Source organism: Pholcus phalangioides, unplaced genomic scaffold (genome assembly GCF_987345545.1).
Source record: "Pholcus phalangioides strain wild (caught in Gottingen) unplaced genomic scaffold, Ppha-v1.0 ptg000011l_1, whole genome shotgun sequence".
Taxonomy (NCBI): Eukaryota; Metazoa; Arthropoda; class Arachnida; order Araneae; family Pholcidae; genus Pholcus; species Pholcus phalangioides.
The window spans coordinates 23,466,581-23,486,227 of record NW_028301604.1 but is presented as its reverse complement, the minus strand read 5'-3'; the positions used below and the strand labels follow the sequence as shown (position 1 = coordinate 23,486,227).

At 34.9% G+C, this 19,647-nt stretch overlaps 1 protein-coding gene across 1 annotated transcript in view; it reads right to left on the bottom strand.

The window, feature by feature from the left end:
* The window catches only part of LOC149080241 (glucose transporter type 1-like), a 40,693-nt gene extending 25,571 nt beyond the window's left edge, over nucleotides 1-15,122 (bottom strand). Inside the window, exons 1-7 of the mRNA XM_089238621.1 lie at nucleotides 14,805-15,122; nucleotides 11,127-11,322; nucleotides 8,220-8,345; nucleotides 6,091-6,251; nucleotides 3,407-3,531; nucleotides 1,959-2,027; nucleotides 1,528-1,629 (exon numbers count right to left, since the gene is read on the bottom strand). Of these exons, the coding sequence (XP_089094747.1) occupies nucleotides 1,528-1,629; nucleotides 1,959-2,027; nucleotides 3,407-3,531; nucleotides 6,091-6,251; nucleotides 8,220-8,345; nucleotides 11,127-11,322; nucleotides 14,805-14,878 (853 nt within the window). The 5' untranslated portion in view covers nucleotides 14,879-15,122. The remainder of the gene's footprint in view (nucleotides 1-1,527; nucleotides 1,630-1,958; nucleotides 2,028-3,406; nucleotides 3,532-6,090; nucleotides 6,252-8,219; nucleotides 8,346-11,126; nucleotides 11,323-14,804) is intronic.
* Nucleotides 15,123-19,647: the final 4,525 nt, after the last annotated feature.

Genomic DNA, 19,647 nt, shown 5'->3' with positions numbered 1-19,647 from the left:
AACCGTAACTGTTAGAATGACACTGTTGTTTTCCATATCATTCTTGAGCGCATACATCAAAATACCTTATGCCAACATTTCATTCAGTTTCTGTGAATGGTATGATAGTTAGGGGCCCATATGTCGGGATGGTTTTTTTATAATCACCCTGTATATTCTTTTTATTATCTAGAACATAAATAAATATTTTTTCCTCGAAATCAAATTCTGCTAAATCGAAAATTCCTTTATAACGAAATTTCGTTATAAAGGAATTCCAGGTGTTTGCATTGTGCCTATGTAAACTTATCTGGGGGGGATTAGAAAAAGTTCGTAAAAACGAGATTTTCGCTATAACGGTATTCGGCCTTATATATAACTGTCTGAACAGAGATCCCCAAACTTTTTAACGTATAAATACTTCGCTTCAACGAAGTACGAAAGATTGGATACCAAGCGGAGATGAATATGAAGTTCGGAAAGAAAATTCGATGGCCTCCAAGGCGAATCGAGCCCAAACTTCTCACAGTCCGGGTGAGTGCTCCACCATTAAGCGTACATGAACGCTAAACGGGACCGAACATGGGCAGCATCCTAGCTCAACTAATACCTCATGACAACAATAGACCTCAAATGGCGACATAGAGAAACGATGTCTTTCTCCGATGTTCAAACAAAGTACGAAAGATTGGATCTACTTCTCTGCATTACTTCATAAAGTAAAATTGTCCACATCAGTATAAATTTATATTCGAAATGCTTGAGTGAGGCTCTTTACTTTTTTCAGACCCGAGCATTCATTTCTTGAAATTTTCAAAATGTTTTCACATTATTTCTCAAGAATGCATTAAAAACAAATGTCGGCAAATTTTAATTTTTTCAATTTTTTTTGTGAGGGAATAATTCACTTTGTTGAATTTTTTTTCAGCCAAGAGGATGCAAGTTTTATTCATCTTCACATACATTTTTTTCCAGAATTTTATTGCTAAATTTTATGTAACAAATCACACGTTTATCTTCAAAAACTCCTGAAAGTTCAACTTAAAGTGCTGTCCTCTGATGAAAGCCCCGCAGTTCAATATTCTAACTCAAAACTTACACAATCCTTCAAGTCAGGGCTTAACCAACACCTAAAGAAGGCGGGGGGGGGGGTGTCTTCTTTAGAAGCATAGATATAATATAACTACTGTAATCTTATGCCTGTGTTTAGAAGGGCATTCTTTAGGGGGCATGTTGACTTAACTACCTGATTTCGAAAGAAAAAATCCTACAGTGAGAAAAGGCAACCCACACATTTGTGGCACCAGGATATGAAAGGGTTAGGATGACCTCACGTCACCATAAAGTGTCACGGCACTCTGTTTTAGAATTTTAGTATCAGTGTGTTTGAAAAACAATTCCGTACCATGTTTAAAGAAACTAAAGTTGAAGGAATAATTAGAAAAAGCACTTTTTTCCTCAAGAAGCTCAAACAAAATTCTTTCATAAAAAAATAAACTTGATGATACATAAGTCAAAATGGCGACAAAGATTGATAGTTAGGTTTACCAAAGAGAAATGGCCATCCTCTTTCTGTGCCAAGTATAGCTTGTATTCCTAGTACTTGTGACAACAGAAGCCCTACCGTGATTCCGAGTTGATTGACTGTACCTAAATATACAAATGTTAAAATTAAGAAAATGAAATTATTAACATCAATACTAATGCACTAAATGTCATAGAAAATGCCACGCCTTGAACAAATAGCCTTCTATACATGAAATGCGACCGAATTCGAAAGACAGATAGAGCAATATGTTCCAAGCTAATTTTGAAAATTTTACGCTCATCGAGGGGCTAAATACACAGGATTATCAAGTAATATGAGCCCCATTCAGCCGCTCTATGTTTCATTAACTCGTTGAGCGTTGGAATGCAATGTTCATTTTCAACATTTTCTCCTTCCATCCCATAGAATAAATTAGACGTATAAATCTTACCTAAGCCCCCACGTAGTGTCAATGGTGATATTTCGGACAAATACATAGGTACAAGTGCTGTATTCATTCCTAAAGAAAGAAAAAGTGAATCGTGACAATATTACACATGATAAAGCGATGACAGGCTTAAAGGTTTTATTAGTATACTACTGCTTAACCATTCATGCAACTCGTACAGATTCCTCTGCGAAATTTCTAACGAATTGATACATGCTGGAATGTGTGTCATAAGTGTATGGTTTATGTTGTCAGATTTGTGCTTGTTTCGTATTCAGCTGATGCTATCATTTGTATTCCATATTTTGAAATGAAGATGGTAAATACAGAAAGAAGATGGCTTTTGTTTCCCAGCCCAATATATCAAGGAAACAGATATTTTCTGGATATTATGCCAAGGTGAACTCAGAAAGAAAAGTCACCTGACTTGAACCCAGGTCCTCTTACAAACCAGGCAAGCATGCTACCATCTACACCACTGAAGATACGATGCCTTCCTTATTTCACACACTGTGACGTAGGCGCTGTGGTAGAGGCATTATTAGCCTCTCTTAACTTCAGCAAATGCCCCTTTCCCTAGGTGGGACGGTAGAGAGAGAAAGACGGCTTTTTTCTTCGGCATAATATCGAGAAAATATTTGTTTCCTTGAAAGATGGTAAATGCTTGAATTTTCATGTTATGAAATTATAATGTCGTAGGTCTGCCTGCTCTCAGCGGAGAGATTTTTTTCAATGGGAGACCGGCTCGCATTCAAGCCTTGAAGTTGGAAAACCAACTTCAGTAGACCACCGCTGTGCCGCAACGGGGTTCGAACCTGGATCCTCACGGTGGGAGTCCAGCACGATGCCCACACGACCGCACAGTGACATTTTTATTATTAGCATAGCATAATTTTGTATGAATGAGTATACCGTTTTTCAAACCAGTTAAACAATCAATGGGAATCTAAATTGACCAAATTTAATTCAATTAATAACAATCTTAATCACTCTGTCCGGGGCACGAGAGAGAACTATCGTCAGAGAAAATTTCATTTCTATCATAATACATTCCGGTGATTGCTCTTCATAAGTGTTGTAATTTTTTTTTATCCACAGTGTGTAAAATTCTTTCTTGTAATAAATAATTTTAGATAAATTAAAATAATAAAAAAGAGCTATAAAATAAAAAAAATCAATTTCAGATAAATAAACACTTATATTTGTTTTTAAATAATATAATCATTTAAACAAAATCCCTGTAAAGTAAATGAAGATTTGCGAGTATTCTACTATGTAAAAATGAGCAGCAAAAAAAAAAAAAAAAAAATTAGCCCTCCAGAAATAACTAACTTAGACTAGGTGCTGTGTATTATATGTAGTAATCGCACATTCGTAATTTTATATCGTTGAAAAAAAAGAATAATACGATGAATTTTCACGAAAGGAGAAATTTGACATATATTTCATACCACAATTGATTCCAATCACCAATCTACCCACAACCAGCAGCTCGATACTACGGGAAATTTTACTTGAACCCATTAAAGCTGCACCAATGATACCCAGGCTATTGTTCAAAAGCAAGCCACCTTTCCTACATAAATAAAAGGGAAAAAAATAATCTCAAATTATATGAGATGAGCAATATATGTAATTTCAAATTGTGGAAGAATCACCGAAGATATAATTAATGAAAATACACGAAGTTGTGTGAACTGTCTAACGCAACAGTGCCCAACCTGTTTTCCATATGCACTTCCCAGCAGTGACGTAGCCAGATTTTTGTCAGTTGGAGAGAGAAATTGGGAAAGGCACCTTTTTTTCTTTCTTTTTTTTTTTCCTGTTTCCGATTTAGGCGCAAATTTACAAAGTAGCCTACTTCAAATTTTCAATAAAAAATAAATTTAATTCATTTTTTTATTTTAATTGATATTTAGAAATTAAATTAATAATATTTTAGTATATACTGTATATTTATACAAAAATGCAAGGCTACAAGGAATGTATATCCAAAATTTCACTCTTCTATCCAATTACGCTCTTCTTCCGTAATGTTACGCTTCTATTGTAAGCAAATTACACGCACTACTAGATGACTGCAAGTGTCATAGCAGTATGTCGCTACGTCTGGACCTTTTATTACAATTCTTTCTCCGTTTGAAAACACTTGCCGGAGAGAAACCTTTCCAAAAGCAGGAAGACATGGACACATCACATAGTTACTCGGTTTTTTTTTCTGGGCAGAGTCACATTGGCACATAGGCCCATAACTCGGTCACGGCCCGGGGCCTCAAGTGCAGAGAGAAAGACGAGCTCATGGTTATGTGATGTGGCACCATAGGCGTAAACTTGTATTCGGCCCATGGGCCCGAGCCCTCGACCCCACGAACATCTGCCACCACCATATCAAGTTTGACCTCCCCCAATAATTCTGAGGCTCTCCCAACATTTCCAATAACTTTACGGCTATATGAGGCACTATTGATTTTAATGAGTGAGAGTGAAGTTCGTAGTACATAGATAATTCTAGCCTGGTAGGGGCCCCCAAACATTACTTGGCTCGGGGGCTCATGTTGCTTTTTTGACAGCCCTGCATCTAGACTGAATGAATGAATGAACACTAGAGCTCTGTGGCCGAACTTATCCCGTTACCAAGATCTCTTCCAGCCCAACTTCGCGCAGAGCCTGGAATCTAGGCTGCCGACCATTTTATAAGAAATTTAAACTGGTGGGCCACTTTGAAGAAAGGGCGTCTAACAGTATAGCGGGAGTCATAACCATTGATAGAAAAACAGTAGGTCATAGCCCACGAGCGAACATTTTATCTCTTTACTAGTGGGCCAAATAGGAAGGCTTGTGGACCAAAAACCCTACCAGTGAACGCAGGTACCTTATCTAGTTAACGCTTCAACCTTTATCTAGTCATCATCAAAAGTAGAGCACACCTTACGGCGAGTTTGCGGCATACGTATGCCTTAATTCAGTATGATTCTGAACCTTGGATGAAATTTGTACATGGTGTTTAACTGGGACATTGATCAAGAGTGCGCGCGAGCACAAAATCGGTCACGAGCATCGAGCACTCTTGGTGCTTCAGGGAACACCGTGGTGCTTGCGAGCAACAGGTTGAAATGCTTGAGTTAACGTGTTAAAAAAGGCTTGTGCTGCTTTAAGTGAGGCTTTTGTTCAAATTTCTGTCAGCTCAAACATTTCATCAGAGCAGCAGCATGAGGGTTTATATTTTTTGTCGTGAGCCAGCACACACAGAACAACTTTAGGCATCATGCAGTAGTGCATGCCTTTGCGTCTATAGATAGGGCGGTATAGGAGCTCAAGTTCTAGCTAAAGCGCCCATAGTTAAGGTGCTATTTCTAGGAGTTCAAACTCTCTAGCCAAGGTGCCTGTAGATAGCATGTACTCTCAGATGAAGAGCTCTAAAGCAATTTTAAAAAACGGTGATGAGAAAAATTCTTCCGCTTTTCTCTCTTCTTCTCTGAAATGAATAGCATTAACCCAATCACAGTAAAATTGCAAGAGGAACACATAAAGGGAGGTTTTTATTTATTTTTTATTTTTTCAATTCTTTTAGTTGATGAAGACAGAAATTGAAGTACATGCATTCAATATTTTTTTCTTGAAATCTTGATTGAGGGAGTAATGGCTCCCTTTGCTACCACCCGGCGATACACCACTGTTTCGCAGTGTTCAGCGACTGCTCCAAAAGAAATAAAATGAGCCGGTAAATTTGGTAAATAAATAAAAAATTCAAATCTATACAAGTAGCTCCGCCATAGAAATCGACTCTAATAAGTCAAGCAAAAAAAAAGGTTGGGAACCACTGGTCTAACACATGCATAATGAAGCCCTCATATCGCCCAAAAAGTGATCGTGTTATTCTAGCGATTATTCATCTAAAGGTTTCTCGTTGAGTTAATACCGACTTAACGAGAATTACAAATTTTTAAAAAAACACAAAAAGTATATGCCTTTTTTCAATTGACTAAAATGTTTCAGCCGAACACCATTCGGAGTTCATTCATTAATTTTCATCACAAGAGAGCAGGAATGGCTACATTCGAATGAGAATATTGTATTACTGCTGTTTCAATAAGTACACTATAAGATCACGTGGGAATTTTTGTTACAGGCTAACCTTCCAAATTTGTCAGCTATAGATCCTCCACTTATTCCTCCTATCATGCCTCCAATCGCAAAAACGGATACGATAAGAGACCAGAGCAAATCTCGAGAATCGTCGGTAATCTCTATGCCCGTCCTTGCTCGATAGACATCAGAAATAAACTTTTGAATAATCTGAAAGAGAGGAAAAAAATCAATACAAACTCATTTGAATATTTTATTTATTTACTTTGTAAACTTAATGTGTGATACTTTTGTGTTGGTAAGCAAATGGCAGGTACAAAAAGTGATATAATCTCGATGTTTTTCTGTATGTTTGCTACGGATTATAATTATATCCCTAGAATGAATATATTTTTTTTATAGATATGTGTGATTGAGGTGATTCGTTAAAGTCTGTATCACGCTTATTTTTTTAACCCTATTAAAAAAAGCAAGCGCAATATCAAATAACTGCATTATTTCTTTGATTCTCACTCGAATTTGAGCTACTTTGATCCTAAACCTTTCTTTATCGATTGAAATGGTGTCTTATTTGTCATTGCGTTTTTTCCCCGATACACACCACAGATCTAATAGTATTATAGATAGCTTCATTTTTAAATTTATTCTACATATCTTTCATTGAGAAACAATTCTTATCAAGTCAACTATAAAATTACTGATGCAGTCTATATATTTCCCATTACATTGCGTGATTAGTGTGCATGTCATTGATAATTTATTTCGAGAGAAAAACAAAGGAAACAGACCATGCGATTTTTTTCTGTTGAAATCAGAAGCAATATTACAGCAATAAATACATAGTAAAAGAACAGTCTTTGAACAAAAACCAAAAACCGAGCGACACGGGTAAAATCATTAGAACTCATTTCGAATGCAATGATGTAACATTTACATATTAACATATAAATAAATTATTCATGACACAGTTGGTTATTGAAATAAGACAATGCCTCAGAATCATAGGTGGGAGCAGTATTTTCTCTAGGAAGGGGGGAGAGGGGGTTCATCTTTTTTTTTAACATTCCAAAGAGGGGTTATGTTTTTTACTGCAAAATAACACTACAATCTCAGCTCAAGGGCTATAAACCTCCCTTTGCTTATGCCAGGGCTCGGAATCTATAGTAAACCTAATGCTAGCAATTTAAAGAAAAAAACTAAACTACAATGACTATCTGCTAAAAAATTAGAATTAATTTAAAAGACAAAAATTTTCTATTGATAAGATTCCAGTTAAATTCATAAATCATCAATTGCATAATGTGTTATGAAACATTCATCAAATTCATCTTTTTATCGTAACTGTCTGCATTAATTCATATAATTTATAAATTGTTTTCAAGACTGGTAAAAAAAAATCAAAGTTTCAACTACAGGGTGGGCAAAAAGTCCATACAAACTTTAAAAATACATAAAAACTGAAAAAATAACCAAAATAAAAAACGGTTTGCAGGGTCAGCATCGCTAGGTCACGAGAATTTTTTTAAGACCGGGAAAAGAACTCAAAAGCAGCCGGTAGGTGGCACTGACGTACACAAGTGAAAGAAAAGATACGCAAATAACGAACAGAATGCCTCCAAATCGTTTATTGCAGCAGTATGTATTCCACATGACCACCACCACAGGGGATAACACGTTACAGGCGAGTCACAAATCAAGTAACGGCAGAGTGCAGCAGGTCCACATGCACGGTTTACAACGGTGAAGTGGTTGTGGATAAGGAGCGCAAGTTCTTCTAACCGTCCCGTTTTCATATTTCCACCGAAGTCGCTCGTACCAGTGCTACCTATCGGCTGTTTTTTTAGTTTTTTTTCCTGTCTTAAAAAAATTCCCGTCACCTAGTGATGCTAACCTTGCAAACCGTTTTTTATTTTGGTTATTTTTCCGGTTTTTATGAATTTTTAAAGTTTCTTCGTACTTTTTGCTCTCCCTGTACGTTTGATGTATTCAAACTGATGCATAAAAGTTTTGAAAATTACATTTTTTTGTAATGACAAAATAACCTGTCACCCAACCCTTTGTGCAGGCAATTCAAAAAACAGGAAAACTGTGAAACCAGTCTTGTTAATTAAACAAAGGATCAAATCTGCATAACCATGAACAAATAATACATTAATGAAATCCCACAGAATTACTCACCTTTTGTGGAGCATTTATCACGCCCGTATTGTAACCAAATTGAAACATTCCTAGGACGGCTGCAAAAATTGCGAACACCAGCATACACGTCAGTCCCTGTTTCATCGAAATTTGAAAGATTAATTGCTGTTTGTTGGGAATAGAAAATGATGAATTGTATAAAAATTAATTCTTACGAGAAGTGACTTCAGATTTTAATAAAATAATGAGATGAGTTGAATTTGCTCTGCACTACATCTTGGTAGTCAAGAATTTTTTTATTTTATTTTTGATATATATATACTATATGTCTAAACCGTATAAAACCCGCTTTGAATCATTTTTCTCGGAGATAGGGGTTTGCTGAAGAAAGTGATGTATCCAGAGTGGAAACTAATGGTCTATAATCTATAATTTCCCCTTCAACTTGTATTTACGAAACTGATGCACAAATACAAATTCTTAACCCACAACAAGCACAAAAGTATCAATATGGTATTTCCTTTTTTTTTTTCTTTTGTCATAACGTTTATTCATTTGCAATGGCATAATCCGTTGAAATACTTCAAGCTACAATTAAAAAAAATAGTTTGCAGAGAGAAGAACTTGTTTATCACTGTAGATTATACCCATTCTTGTTTACCACAGATAGCTATTTATCGATAAACTAAGTCTGATATTTAAGTAATAACAATGGTATTAACAATACTGATTAGAACGACGTGGTTTAGAAGAATTTTTGACTTTTGTCAGTCGTCTCTGGACAGCTGGCTTCACTCGTTTCCTCTGAAGATGTGATTACACATTTGAATGAAATGTTTGGAAGCCAAACATTTTCTTGAACTCTGCTTTATAACCTGAAATAGACTTAACTAAACGATGTGAAATGGCATGACTTACAATTTTTTTCTTTCAATGAATCAGGTGATTTAAATTTAAAAATGAGAAAATAAATTAAAATTATAAAAAAACACAGATACATATTTTCTTTCTTTTACTCTAATTTTTTTCTTCAAAACTTCCATCATAATTATTATATTACAAACTTTCTGTTCCATGTACTCATGAATTCGTCTACGCTGTCTTTGGATGCTTCCTCGTGATTAGACTTGCGATATGTTTGATGCAATCATCAGAAGTTATTCTCAAAGACTGAAGTCATCAAGAAAACGAAGTATGTGGTACATCAGATTTAACATTAAATTTCCTATCATAAAAAAAACACATTTTCGTTCTGTAAATATCTTTCAACATCTCTAAAAGCAACGTTTTTTCCTGTTGTATGTTTTGAAGAAAATATACAATCTTTTTTTACCTTTTCTCATCCAGCTAGATAATGCAACAGTTTTCTTCTTTATTTCAGATGATCTATGAAAACGGTGTGGCATAATCTTTTCTAGGAACACCTCTTACAAGAGTTAAAATTTTTGATTGCGTTCGATAATTGAGATAAGCAATGACTAACTACTAATGACCATGCCTCTGATTTTTAATATATTTTGAAACATCAAAGCATACCTCGTCCAGTCAACCAAGAAATTTAGTTTCGATAAAATAAGAGGATTATTCACGCTTGTCTTGTTTTCATAAAGCCATGTCGAGTTAAATTATATCCTTATATAGCGAAGCTCCAACTCTTCCCTAAACAAATCAAATTCTTCTCTAATTCACATTATTTTTGTACCACTAAAATGTTATACTTTACTTGAAATTAATTTTTTTTCATGGTGGGATGATAATTCTCAATGTTTTATGATGATGAACCAAATTCTAAAAAGTGTGCCTATAATTTACCTGACAAAAATAATTTATTTCGCATATTTTTTGAAGTTTCAGTCACAGAGTTCCGGATTCAGGGTGATACTCAATCATTTTAAATACAATACTTACCAAAATCATGCCATTTGGGGATTTTCGTCATGTATTTCAACTGCCAACAAAATGTCAGTAAATTCTTATGTCAGTAATTCTGCTTTTAATGAGCAGTGTGTACAAATATTTATAAATTTAGAAAATAGTTGCTATCTAAATCAATCTATAATTTAGCAATACATATTAATCAATCTTATATATTTCACGTACTGATTATGATGGCTAATTCCCATGTCATCGTTTTTGAAAGGAGAACATTTCGTAATTTCATCTCTTCAACCAAGTCACGAAATAGCTTTTAGCGAAAAAAAAAATTGGTAGAAATTTTGACGATTAATCTCCAGTCCAGTTCATTGAATGTAGATATAAAATCTAACTAATTTCAGCAATTTCATATACGTATTTTATACATAAGTTAATAACGTTTCTAAATACACTGCAGTGTTCTCCTTTTAAGCCTCCTATATATGCATACCGACTTGAAAAAATACGCTAAAATTTTATAAAATAAAGTCTTCATATACATATAAAATAAATTATACCAGATAATAAAATATAAAAATTACAAGAGATGATAAATATAAAAAAAATTTAAAAAAAGAAATAATAAAATACAGAAAATTAAAAGAGAGGCACTTATAAATATATAAATCACCCATTAAGACAGTATTCTATAAAAGAGACAGTGTTCGTAAATTAAATTTGTAAAATTAACTTTTCACGGAAAATTGGCTCTAGTCCTGATAAGTTAACGTTGACAAAACATTAAATAAAGAAATTTTGCGTCGGAATTAGAAAAAGACGTAATTTTCTAATATGTTCTACAAATATTAACAGAATGAGAGGAATAGCAAGAGAGAGAGAGAGAATAATGAAATTACCATAATCAACAATCATTTCAGAATAAATTTGAAAAAAAAGTAGATATTTTGTCCATGGCACCAATGAATACTTTGCTCAAAGTTTCGTACTGCAATGTAAGTGTTGCAGCAAAATTATAACTTGTGATCTTAAAATATAATAGAGATGTTTTTGCATTTGACAAGTTTCTCAATTTGATTCCACGTCGTATATCGGTAGTTGATAAGAAGACACCAAAACCTTCGTAAGCGACTGCGGTCCGTCAACAACATTATGACGGATCTGTAACTGGTTACACTCTTTACCTGTCTTGCATCTTCTACACGACGACAGCGTTGATTCATTGTCCATTTCTTTGACTGCACTGTAACGACGATAAAACTGATAACTCCTATTGAAAATAAAAACAAATATAAATATTGACACAATTTCGAACAATGAAAAAAAAAACCGAATTGTCTTTTATATATTTAAGCAACTATCAATCATTAAGAATAAGACGAACTTTTTTCCAAGTATTATCTATTTTTTGATGCTAGTGTACCGCATGCTAACCGAATATCAGCGTATCATTTAACGTCATTTAACGCAGTAGTTCTCAAAATTTATTCAAACGCGGCTCTCTTGCCCTAGTCATCGTCTATGTGTGGCTTTCCAGAATAATTTATTATATATAATGCATTCGTAAAGAACCAATTTCAAAACACGAACAGGCCCACATCCAAATCTCCAGCTATGCCGCGACGCCTCTCACGAAGATTGGCTATGACCTAGTATCCGCTATGGTCATAGGTCTTCAATTTTTTTCCTATACAATACATCAGGGGCGTAGCCAGAAATTTCGTTCGTGGGGGGGACCACTTCATTTCGGGGGGGGGGAACCAAAGTGACAGAACAATGGATTTGGCCATCTTTTTCCCTTTTTTCGGTCATTTTCTCACATTTCGGGGGGGGGGGACCAGACCCCCAAGTCCCCCCCCTCGCTACGCCCTTGCAATACATACAAATACAACGCCACAACAGACAAATTGCCCAACGAGGTGGCTGACTTAAGAACATCATGGATCACCGAGCCATTTTTTGGAAGCCCTACCTACTACTGCTACACCACACCCCCACCCCCCCGCGGAACCCCCAACGAACGGTACATGCGGGAATATGCGTGTACGTGTAGTGAAACCTGACGTGAAGTTTTTTTTGTTTCTCTGTAATGCTTGTTATGTGTAGTGCTGCCATCTGCCACCAGTTTTTCTAACTATGAGTGAAGTGTTATGATTGAATGATTTATCGTTGTAGGACTGTTGCTCTCTGTGGCGAGACTTTTTAACGGGGAGATCGGCTCGCATTTGCGCCTTGAAGTTGGGAACCACAGAAAACCAACTTCAGCCGACCACAAATACACTCAGTCGCAAGCACTGCCTGTATCCATTCTCAAAAGAAGAGCACCCTCTTCGGCAAGTTCGACATACAAATGCATGAAATCAGGATGACTTCAATCCCCTAAAAAGCAATTTGTACAAGGAATTTAATTTAAACATTGATGAAGTGGTCGCGAGCACGAAATCGGTCACAAGCATCGAGCACTCTAGGTGCTTCAGGGAACGCCGTGGTACTCGCGAGCAACGGGTTGAAGATGCCTGCCCTAGGCTATCTCATTGATGCACCCCCTGACCCAACCCTAAGGGGTATATAGGATATTTAGAAAAATCTGACGCTACAGTCCTGCTCAGCACTAAAACTGGCAGAATGAAACGGGATAAATCCCCGAGTCGAGTGCCGTTGAGGTCAGATTCGAGAGAGATGCCACTCTCTTAATGTCCGTCGTGGAGTTTCATGTTATAAATACAAATCTATAGCCTTGAACTTATAGGGCTTAGCACTGCATAACGGCAGCACCAAGCTGAAGCCCTACCCTACACGAAAAGGGCAGCGAACTACCCAATAGTAGATTAAAACTAACCTATCTCACGACGGTCATGGCCTAGGATTAAGAATATATATTCTTAAACTTCTAATCTGGTCTGATGATCCTCGCGCATATTTTTTCACTGAAATTTATTATTGCTACAGTATGTGTAACGGATTGTGTTTTTAATTATGTAAGGAAGACCTACGAAGAGCTATCTAATAGACAGGGCGGCTCAAGCTTACCTGCCACCTGGGTGCAAAGCCTCGTTTGCCGCCCCTAAAGACGACCCTGGTATAAACCCGATTTTTTCTTAGTATAAAACCCACACATCACTGTTTACCGTGCAAAATGTCTGTGACCATACGTCCTACTTTTAAGGAAACTGCCGCATTGTGGTTCCAAATCTTTGTGTCGTTCTAAATTATACTAGATAACTAACTTGATCCACATTACAGCTCTAACTGATAAGCCATCGCTACTTACACTTATTCTGTAAAGAGGAAATAATAAAGTGACAACTTTTATTTAGAAATTTATTTCAAACTCGTTTCTGGTGCTCCAGAGCTAGACAAGTATAAAGCCAAATTTTTCTTTTGCCTTTATTTGCCCATTCCAGAAAAATTACTGAGTGGTGTTACCAAAATGGACACTTGCCCCTTATGAAAAAGCACATTCTTGTTTCTGGTATCACGGTCCCACACCCTGTCCGTTCCCTCAAGTTCTCCCAGTATTTTAATTGTCAAAGTATGTCTCAAAAGTGTGATGTCATTTAAGTTTTTACTTTTGAAAATTTATTAAAACTTTGGTCTTTAACTAAAGTCTAAACCACGGCCCCTAATAACCTGCCGCCCTGGTGAGACGCATCCCTTGCGCCCTCGATTAAGCCGCCCTTGCTGATAGATAATTGTATGATAAAATAAAGCTATTTCACATCCCCATAGCAAAATGAAGAAAAGGAATAATCACATGAACAAAAAAAATTGTATGCGGAAAAAAAACAGTTTAAATGCAGCAGATTTATAATCGAAGTCATAAAATATCACACGATATAAAATTTACTTGTTTCTTCCAAAACACGTATAAAATTTCATATTAATCATATGACACAGAGAAACATTCAGTTTTGAATCCCATGTCCACAATACGTTGCAAATACTTACCTCGCATACAGTTAATTGTAGACTGGTCAAAATTTTAATCACAGTGTCAAGAATTTCAGCTAGGTCTCTTCGTTCCCTTGGAACTGCAGCAGCAAAATACAATGGGAAATGAAAATTTCCGTTTGGAAAAAAGATTCATAAAACATGTGGTAAAGCATGCTTAATAATTACTTCAAATGATGAAAATTCTGTCATGAATTTAGTGTGTGATATATATATTTATTTTTTTTTGCAGATGAATATTTCAACAAACGTTTATATTAAGAATCATTGGATTGTGCTCCATCAAGAAGAGAAGGGATGAAAAATTGGAAAATCTGACAAATCTTCATTCACCATCAACACAAAGAGTTAAAAAATAAAAATTCTCATTTTAAATAAATTAAATAAATAAAGGAAGAGAGAGAGAGAGATAATTAACATAAACATATATCATGCAGTATGTATGGTCATAAACTAAAATTTGAAAAAAAACGTTTGACATTTTATTCTTGTTAATTTTGCTCTGAAGGAAAATTAAAAGAAAATATATATACAAAAATAGAAGTTAGAAAAAAGTTTTCAGTTCTGTTTACTGGTTTTGTGTTTCTATATGTATTCAAGAAATTGATTTTTTCCACAATAATTGTGGAAAAAACTGAACACTTTACTATAGATTCCTAACTCTTTTCTTGAAGAGACAGAAACTGAGAATATATAAAAAAACTGCTTTTTATAGCAATTACGATAATGCTTTTTGACATCATAAATTTTAATTACTTTTTTTTCTTATCAAAAGGAAAAGATCAATTCCTTGCGACTTACCGACTTACCTCAGGATTACCCCGAATAACGAGGTCACGGGCCCACTGAATTATGATCGTTGCCGAAGGCGCCATTTCGTAGAAATGAAAATCTTCCTGCAGTTCTCCATATAGGAAAAGTTTTCTTATTAGTTTTTTTTTCTTTTAGAGTCACAACCAACTATTCCACGTGTTTTTATAGATACTCACGATTTTGCTTTGGTGGGTACATATTACTGTAGCCAGACGATGAGATTCGACCTGAAAACCTAATGTTTGATTTACTGACCTTTTACCCGGAGTTTCGCTCATTTCGGGATGCTCGGGAGCTCACTCGCCACCAGAGGGGGCAGGCAATCGCGCATCCTCGGATTTCCCGAAAACCCGAAATGGAATGTGCAAGAAATTCATAGATTCTCTCTTCTTCTTTCCACTTTTCTTTATTCAGTTGAGAAATAATAGCCAAGATTTATCGTTATCGCAGCTTTTGCCAGAAAATGTACAGGCTACTACTCTTTATTTTAGTTGCAATTGAAAACCAAGGTCTAACTTCTGTTTTCATCGATTTTGAAGTACCAGCTGTACGTTTTAATTACGAGAGTTCACCTTCAGAACTATCCGCAAGTTCTATAAAATTAGGTCATACGTTGATATTTCTTAAAATGTATCTACAGTATTAAATATTCGCAATCGATGCAATATTCTCATTGCATATTTTCAGATTTTTAATATATATTTATATTTAATGTGTATTTTCAATATATATTTGTTCGTCATCATAAAAGTAGATCAACAAGAGAAATTAATTAAATTTGAACAATAAGATCTGGAGATTCCGAGGGGAAAAAATTAGGTAACTAAAAGGTGTTAACCGTTTTAAATCAGTTTGATGTGAATTAAAAACTAAATTATTATTTAATATAAATGCACAATCTTTTTGCCACAGAAAGTTTACATTCTCAACTTCAATCCAATATCAAGTTTTGGGCAGCGACACACTCTTGTTAATTTAGTTGCATCAGATCAATTTTATGAATTCAAATAGGCAAACTAGATCGAGGGCTACTGTGTAAAATCAATTTCGAACAGCTTAGTAGACAATGCATTCGATCTAGAATACAGATTCAAATCCAAACCAATTAAACCGAACTTTGTTGCGCTAACCACTCAGCTACCAAGTGGCTATAATGATTCTGAAAACAATACAAATATCAACTATTTTCGATTATTGAATAGCTAGTTATTATATTCTATGAAGTTATTTCGACTTGCTGTGATTACAAAGAGACGAAAAAAATAGCTCAAAACCAACCGAACTCATAAATCGGTGGGAAAAATACACATATAGTGACTGTTCAGCAGATTTAAAACACGAGAATTAATCTTCGCTTTTTCCTTGAATCTTTGAATTGAGGTGGTTTCTTCTTTTGCTACTGCTATTCTTGAGTACTTTGCTCATAAACAATTTCTTATCTAAACAGGCCATGTCTCGTCTCGAATGTTATCTTCGACCTCCATTTGACGCAAACATGGAACTGTGCTAAGAGGACAATATTAACGCGTTTCTCCAAGTACCCTGTGAAAAAAAATGCATTGCTTTGCCCTTTAAGTATTTCAAAATAAAAATTGTTCTCTCCAAATCATTCTTATCGTTAATGTTGAACGCTTTCTCTCACTTTGATAAGAACTCGAGCTTGGAGATAAGTGTGGTTGCCATTTTTTTTTATATTTTATAGTATAATGAATTTTTTTGGGTATCATTCACGATTGTGACGTAGACGTCTAAGAATACAAATACAAGGCCACAACAGGCAAAATTCCCAACGAAGGGGCTGAGGAAAAAGATGCCCATACAAAATTAATATGGATGTCATATATTTCTAAAATACAGCAACCCCCAATGAAAAATGCAATTACAAAAACTAGAAACAATATAGGCCTATATATGTTACGGTAAAAGCCAGAAGATGATAAAACCTAGGATTTACCGGTAAGACCTAGGTTTTACCAAGGCGAGTTCGTAAAAGCCCGAAATAATCTTGTAAACGTTTTCATTTTGGACGTTTACCAATCCAAGCCCGTTTTAGATGAATCAATTAACCATCATTAGTCCCTCCTGCCACTTATATTTCAATCAATAATTATAATTATTTAATAATTATTAATTAATAATCAACAAATGAATTAACTAACCACCATTAACTTAAGCTAATTAAGAAATCATTTATTACCATTAATTAATTGATTTACTTACTTATTAATTTACTTTAACAGTAAAAGAATTATTTTTAATGAGTCAATGACGCTTATTAACCAATTAATTTTTATAATTATTTAATATATTTTCATTAAAACGGGCTTTTACTGTTCGCTGTAAATTAATTTACTTCGAAAAGTATGAAATCAATTAATTGCTAACATAGCTAGAGTCGAAAACTGGTAAGTTCATAGTGGTTCATTAACTTATTAGCTAATTATCAATTAATTGTTATTATTGCATAATTATAATTATCAACAAATTAATAAGCGTCAGGAACGAAGAAGTTCATTGATGATTAACTGATTCATTGGAAAACGGGTTTTGATTTGACTTGGTAAAAGTCCGAAATGAAAACGTTTACAAGCGTATTTCGAGCTTTTACCAACTCGCCTTGGTAAAACCTAGTTCTTACTAGTAAATTCTAGGTTTTACCAGTCTTAGGGCTTTTACCGTGACATATATACATGATAAAATATAATAGCTTAACGTTAGTTAATTTAAGTGACGTCGATGGAACGGTTTTTTTCCCAAATGTAGTCTTACAACCACTTTCGTGATAAAATTAAAAATCCAATTTAAGCCCAGATTACACTATAAAAGTTTTATAAAAGTTCATTTATAAAACTCAAAAAATACGACAAATAAGAACCAATAAGCCTATTGGTCATCTTCGCTCGAATGTAACCGATACGTTTGTTGGCTTTGCTTTTTTCAAGCTTTATAAAAAACTTTTCTAAACCTTTTATAGTGTAATCCATCCTTAGGCAGGGTTTACACTACAAAAGTTTCATAAATGTTCTGTAAGCAAGAATGTATCGTTTACATTCGAGTAAATGTAACCAATAGGCTTATTGGTTGTTTTTTTCAAGTTTTGTAAAAGATCTTTTATCAAACTTTTGTAGTGTAATACCGGCCATATTCACTTTATGGAACAAGCGAGCTTCATAGAAAGACATACTAAAAAAAAATCTTTAAAAAACGGCTCCTTTTGTAAAATTTCCCTTCTGTGACATAGTACCCTTTACCGGCATGCAGGTATATTTAATACACTAGTTTTTTTACTTCCGAGAACTCACTTTATCAAACACGTGTGAACAAGTTCTTCTCACTAAAAAAAGTCGACGAATTGAGAATTTTGAAAATTTGATTAAAAAATACTGTTACATGTATATCATTTTTACTAGTACTGTATTGTGATTAACGGGAAAAAAATGTTTTTCACCGATCATAATTTGAATCTAAAAATTTTGAAAATTAGAAATCATACAAGCACGCAATGAGTGTCTTCACAATACTTTTCGATCTCAAATAAATGATGGAACAATGTCTTTAGAAGTGTGCTCTCAAGTACAGTGCAGTGAAACTCGTTTGTAACGACAATTCGGCGATAACGTCAATAATTTAGAGGTCCGGACTGATTCCCATAGAGCAGTGGTTCCCAAACTTTTTAAAGCGCGACCCTCTTTTGACAAGAATTTCATATTGATGACCCCCCTCCCCCACCTTTTTTCAAACTTCAGTTAAAATTTAATCGATAGATGTCACTACACGGATAGAGACTATTCATATGTGCGTAAACAACTTTGCATTTTTCCAGTTTTTTTTTCGAAAAACTGATATTCTGATCGAGATACGTCAGCGCTCATGCTTGTGAGTGTGTTGCCTATGCTGCGGATACACCAACTTGCGTTTGACAACTAATGAAAATTGAATAACTGTAGAGCTTCCTATCATCAAAATCTGCAACTACATGATTTTGTCAAACCTGATAATTAAAATTTTACAGGGCTGTCTACTACTACTACTAAACCACAAAGCACCACGTCCATATACCTCCGCGGAACTTCTTACGAATTGGTACGTGTTGGAATGTGTGTGTACGTGTTGTGAACTTGACCTAAAGTTTGTTTCTGTGTAATGCTTATTATAGTTCTCACATCTATTCTTCGAACTATGAGTAAAGTGTAATGATTAAAAATTGCACCGTTGTATACAGAGTTGTCTGCACAAGTATGAGAAAAGATTTTTTTCTTTTTCATTTATTGTTTTTAAGATTTTCAATTTTAAGGGGGGGGACGAGTGTTTTCTTTTCCAAACACCCTGTAGGATTTTCAATTTATTAGTTGTGTGCTTTACTTTCGACTAGTGAGTGAGTACATAGACAATAAGTAGCACCGATAAGAGTTAAGGTGTGTTTTAGGTTTGACATATATTTATTTGCGTTGTGAAAGAATAAAATAAATTTATTTTAATCACGTTTAAATTTTGGAAAATCTTTTGTGTGTATCCCTCCCCCCCAGCTCCTTTACGCGGCCTCCCAGGAGGTTACGACACACAGTTTGGGACCACTGCCATAAACACCAATGTTAATTAAAACTACTTATAACGTCGATGAAAAGCAATCAAATCGGATATAACAACAAATTTTTCGTCACTTTGTTTCCGTTCCAATGACGTTTTCTTAAGAAATTCCCAAGATTAAGTCTGATCACATCCAGGGAATGTTTCTCTGATGTTCTACCTAAGGGGTGGATAACCCACGGCACACAAGTGTTCGCCACTGTGGCACGCGAAAACTTTTCAAAAATTCTATATTCTATTTTTC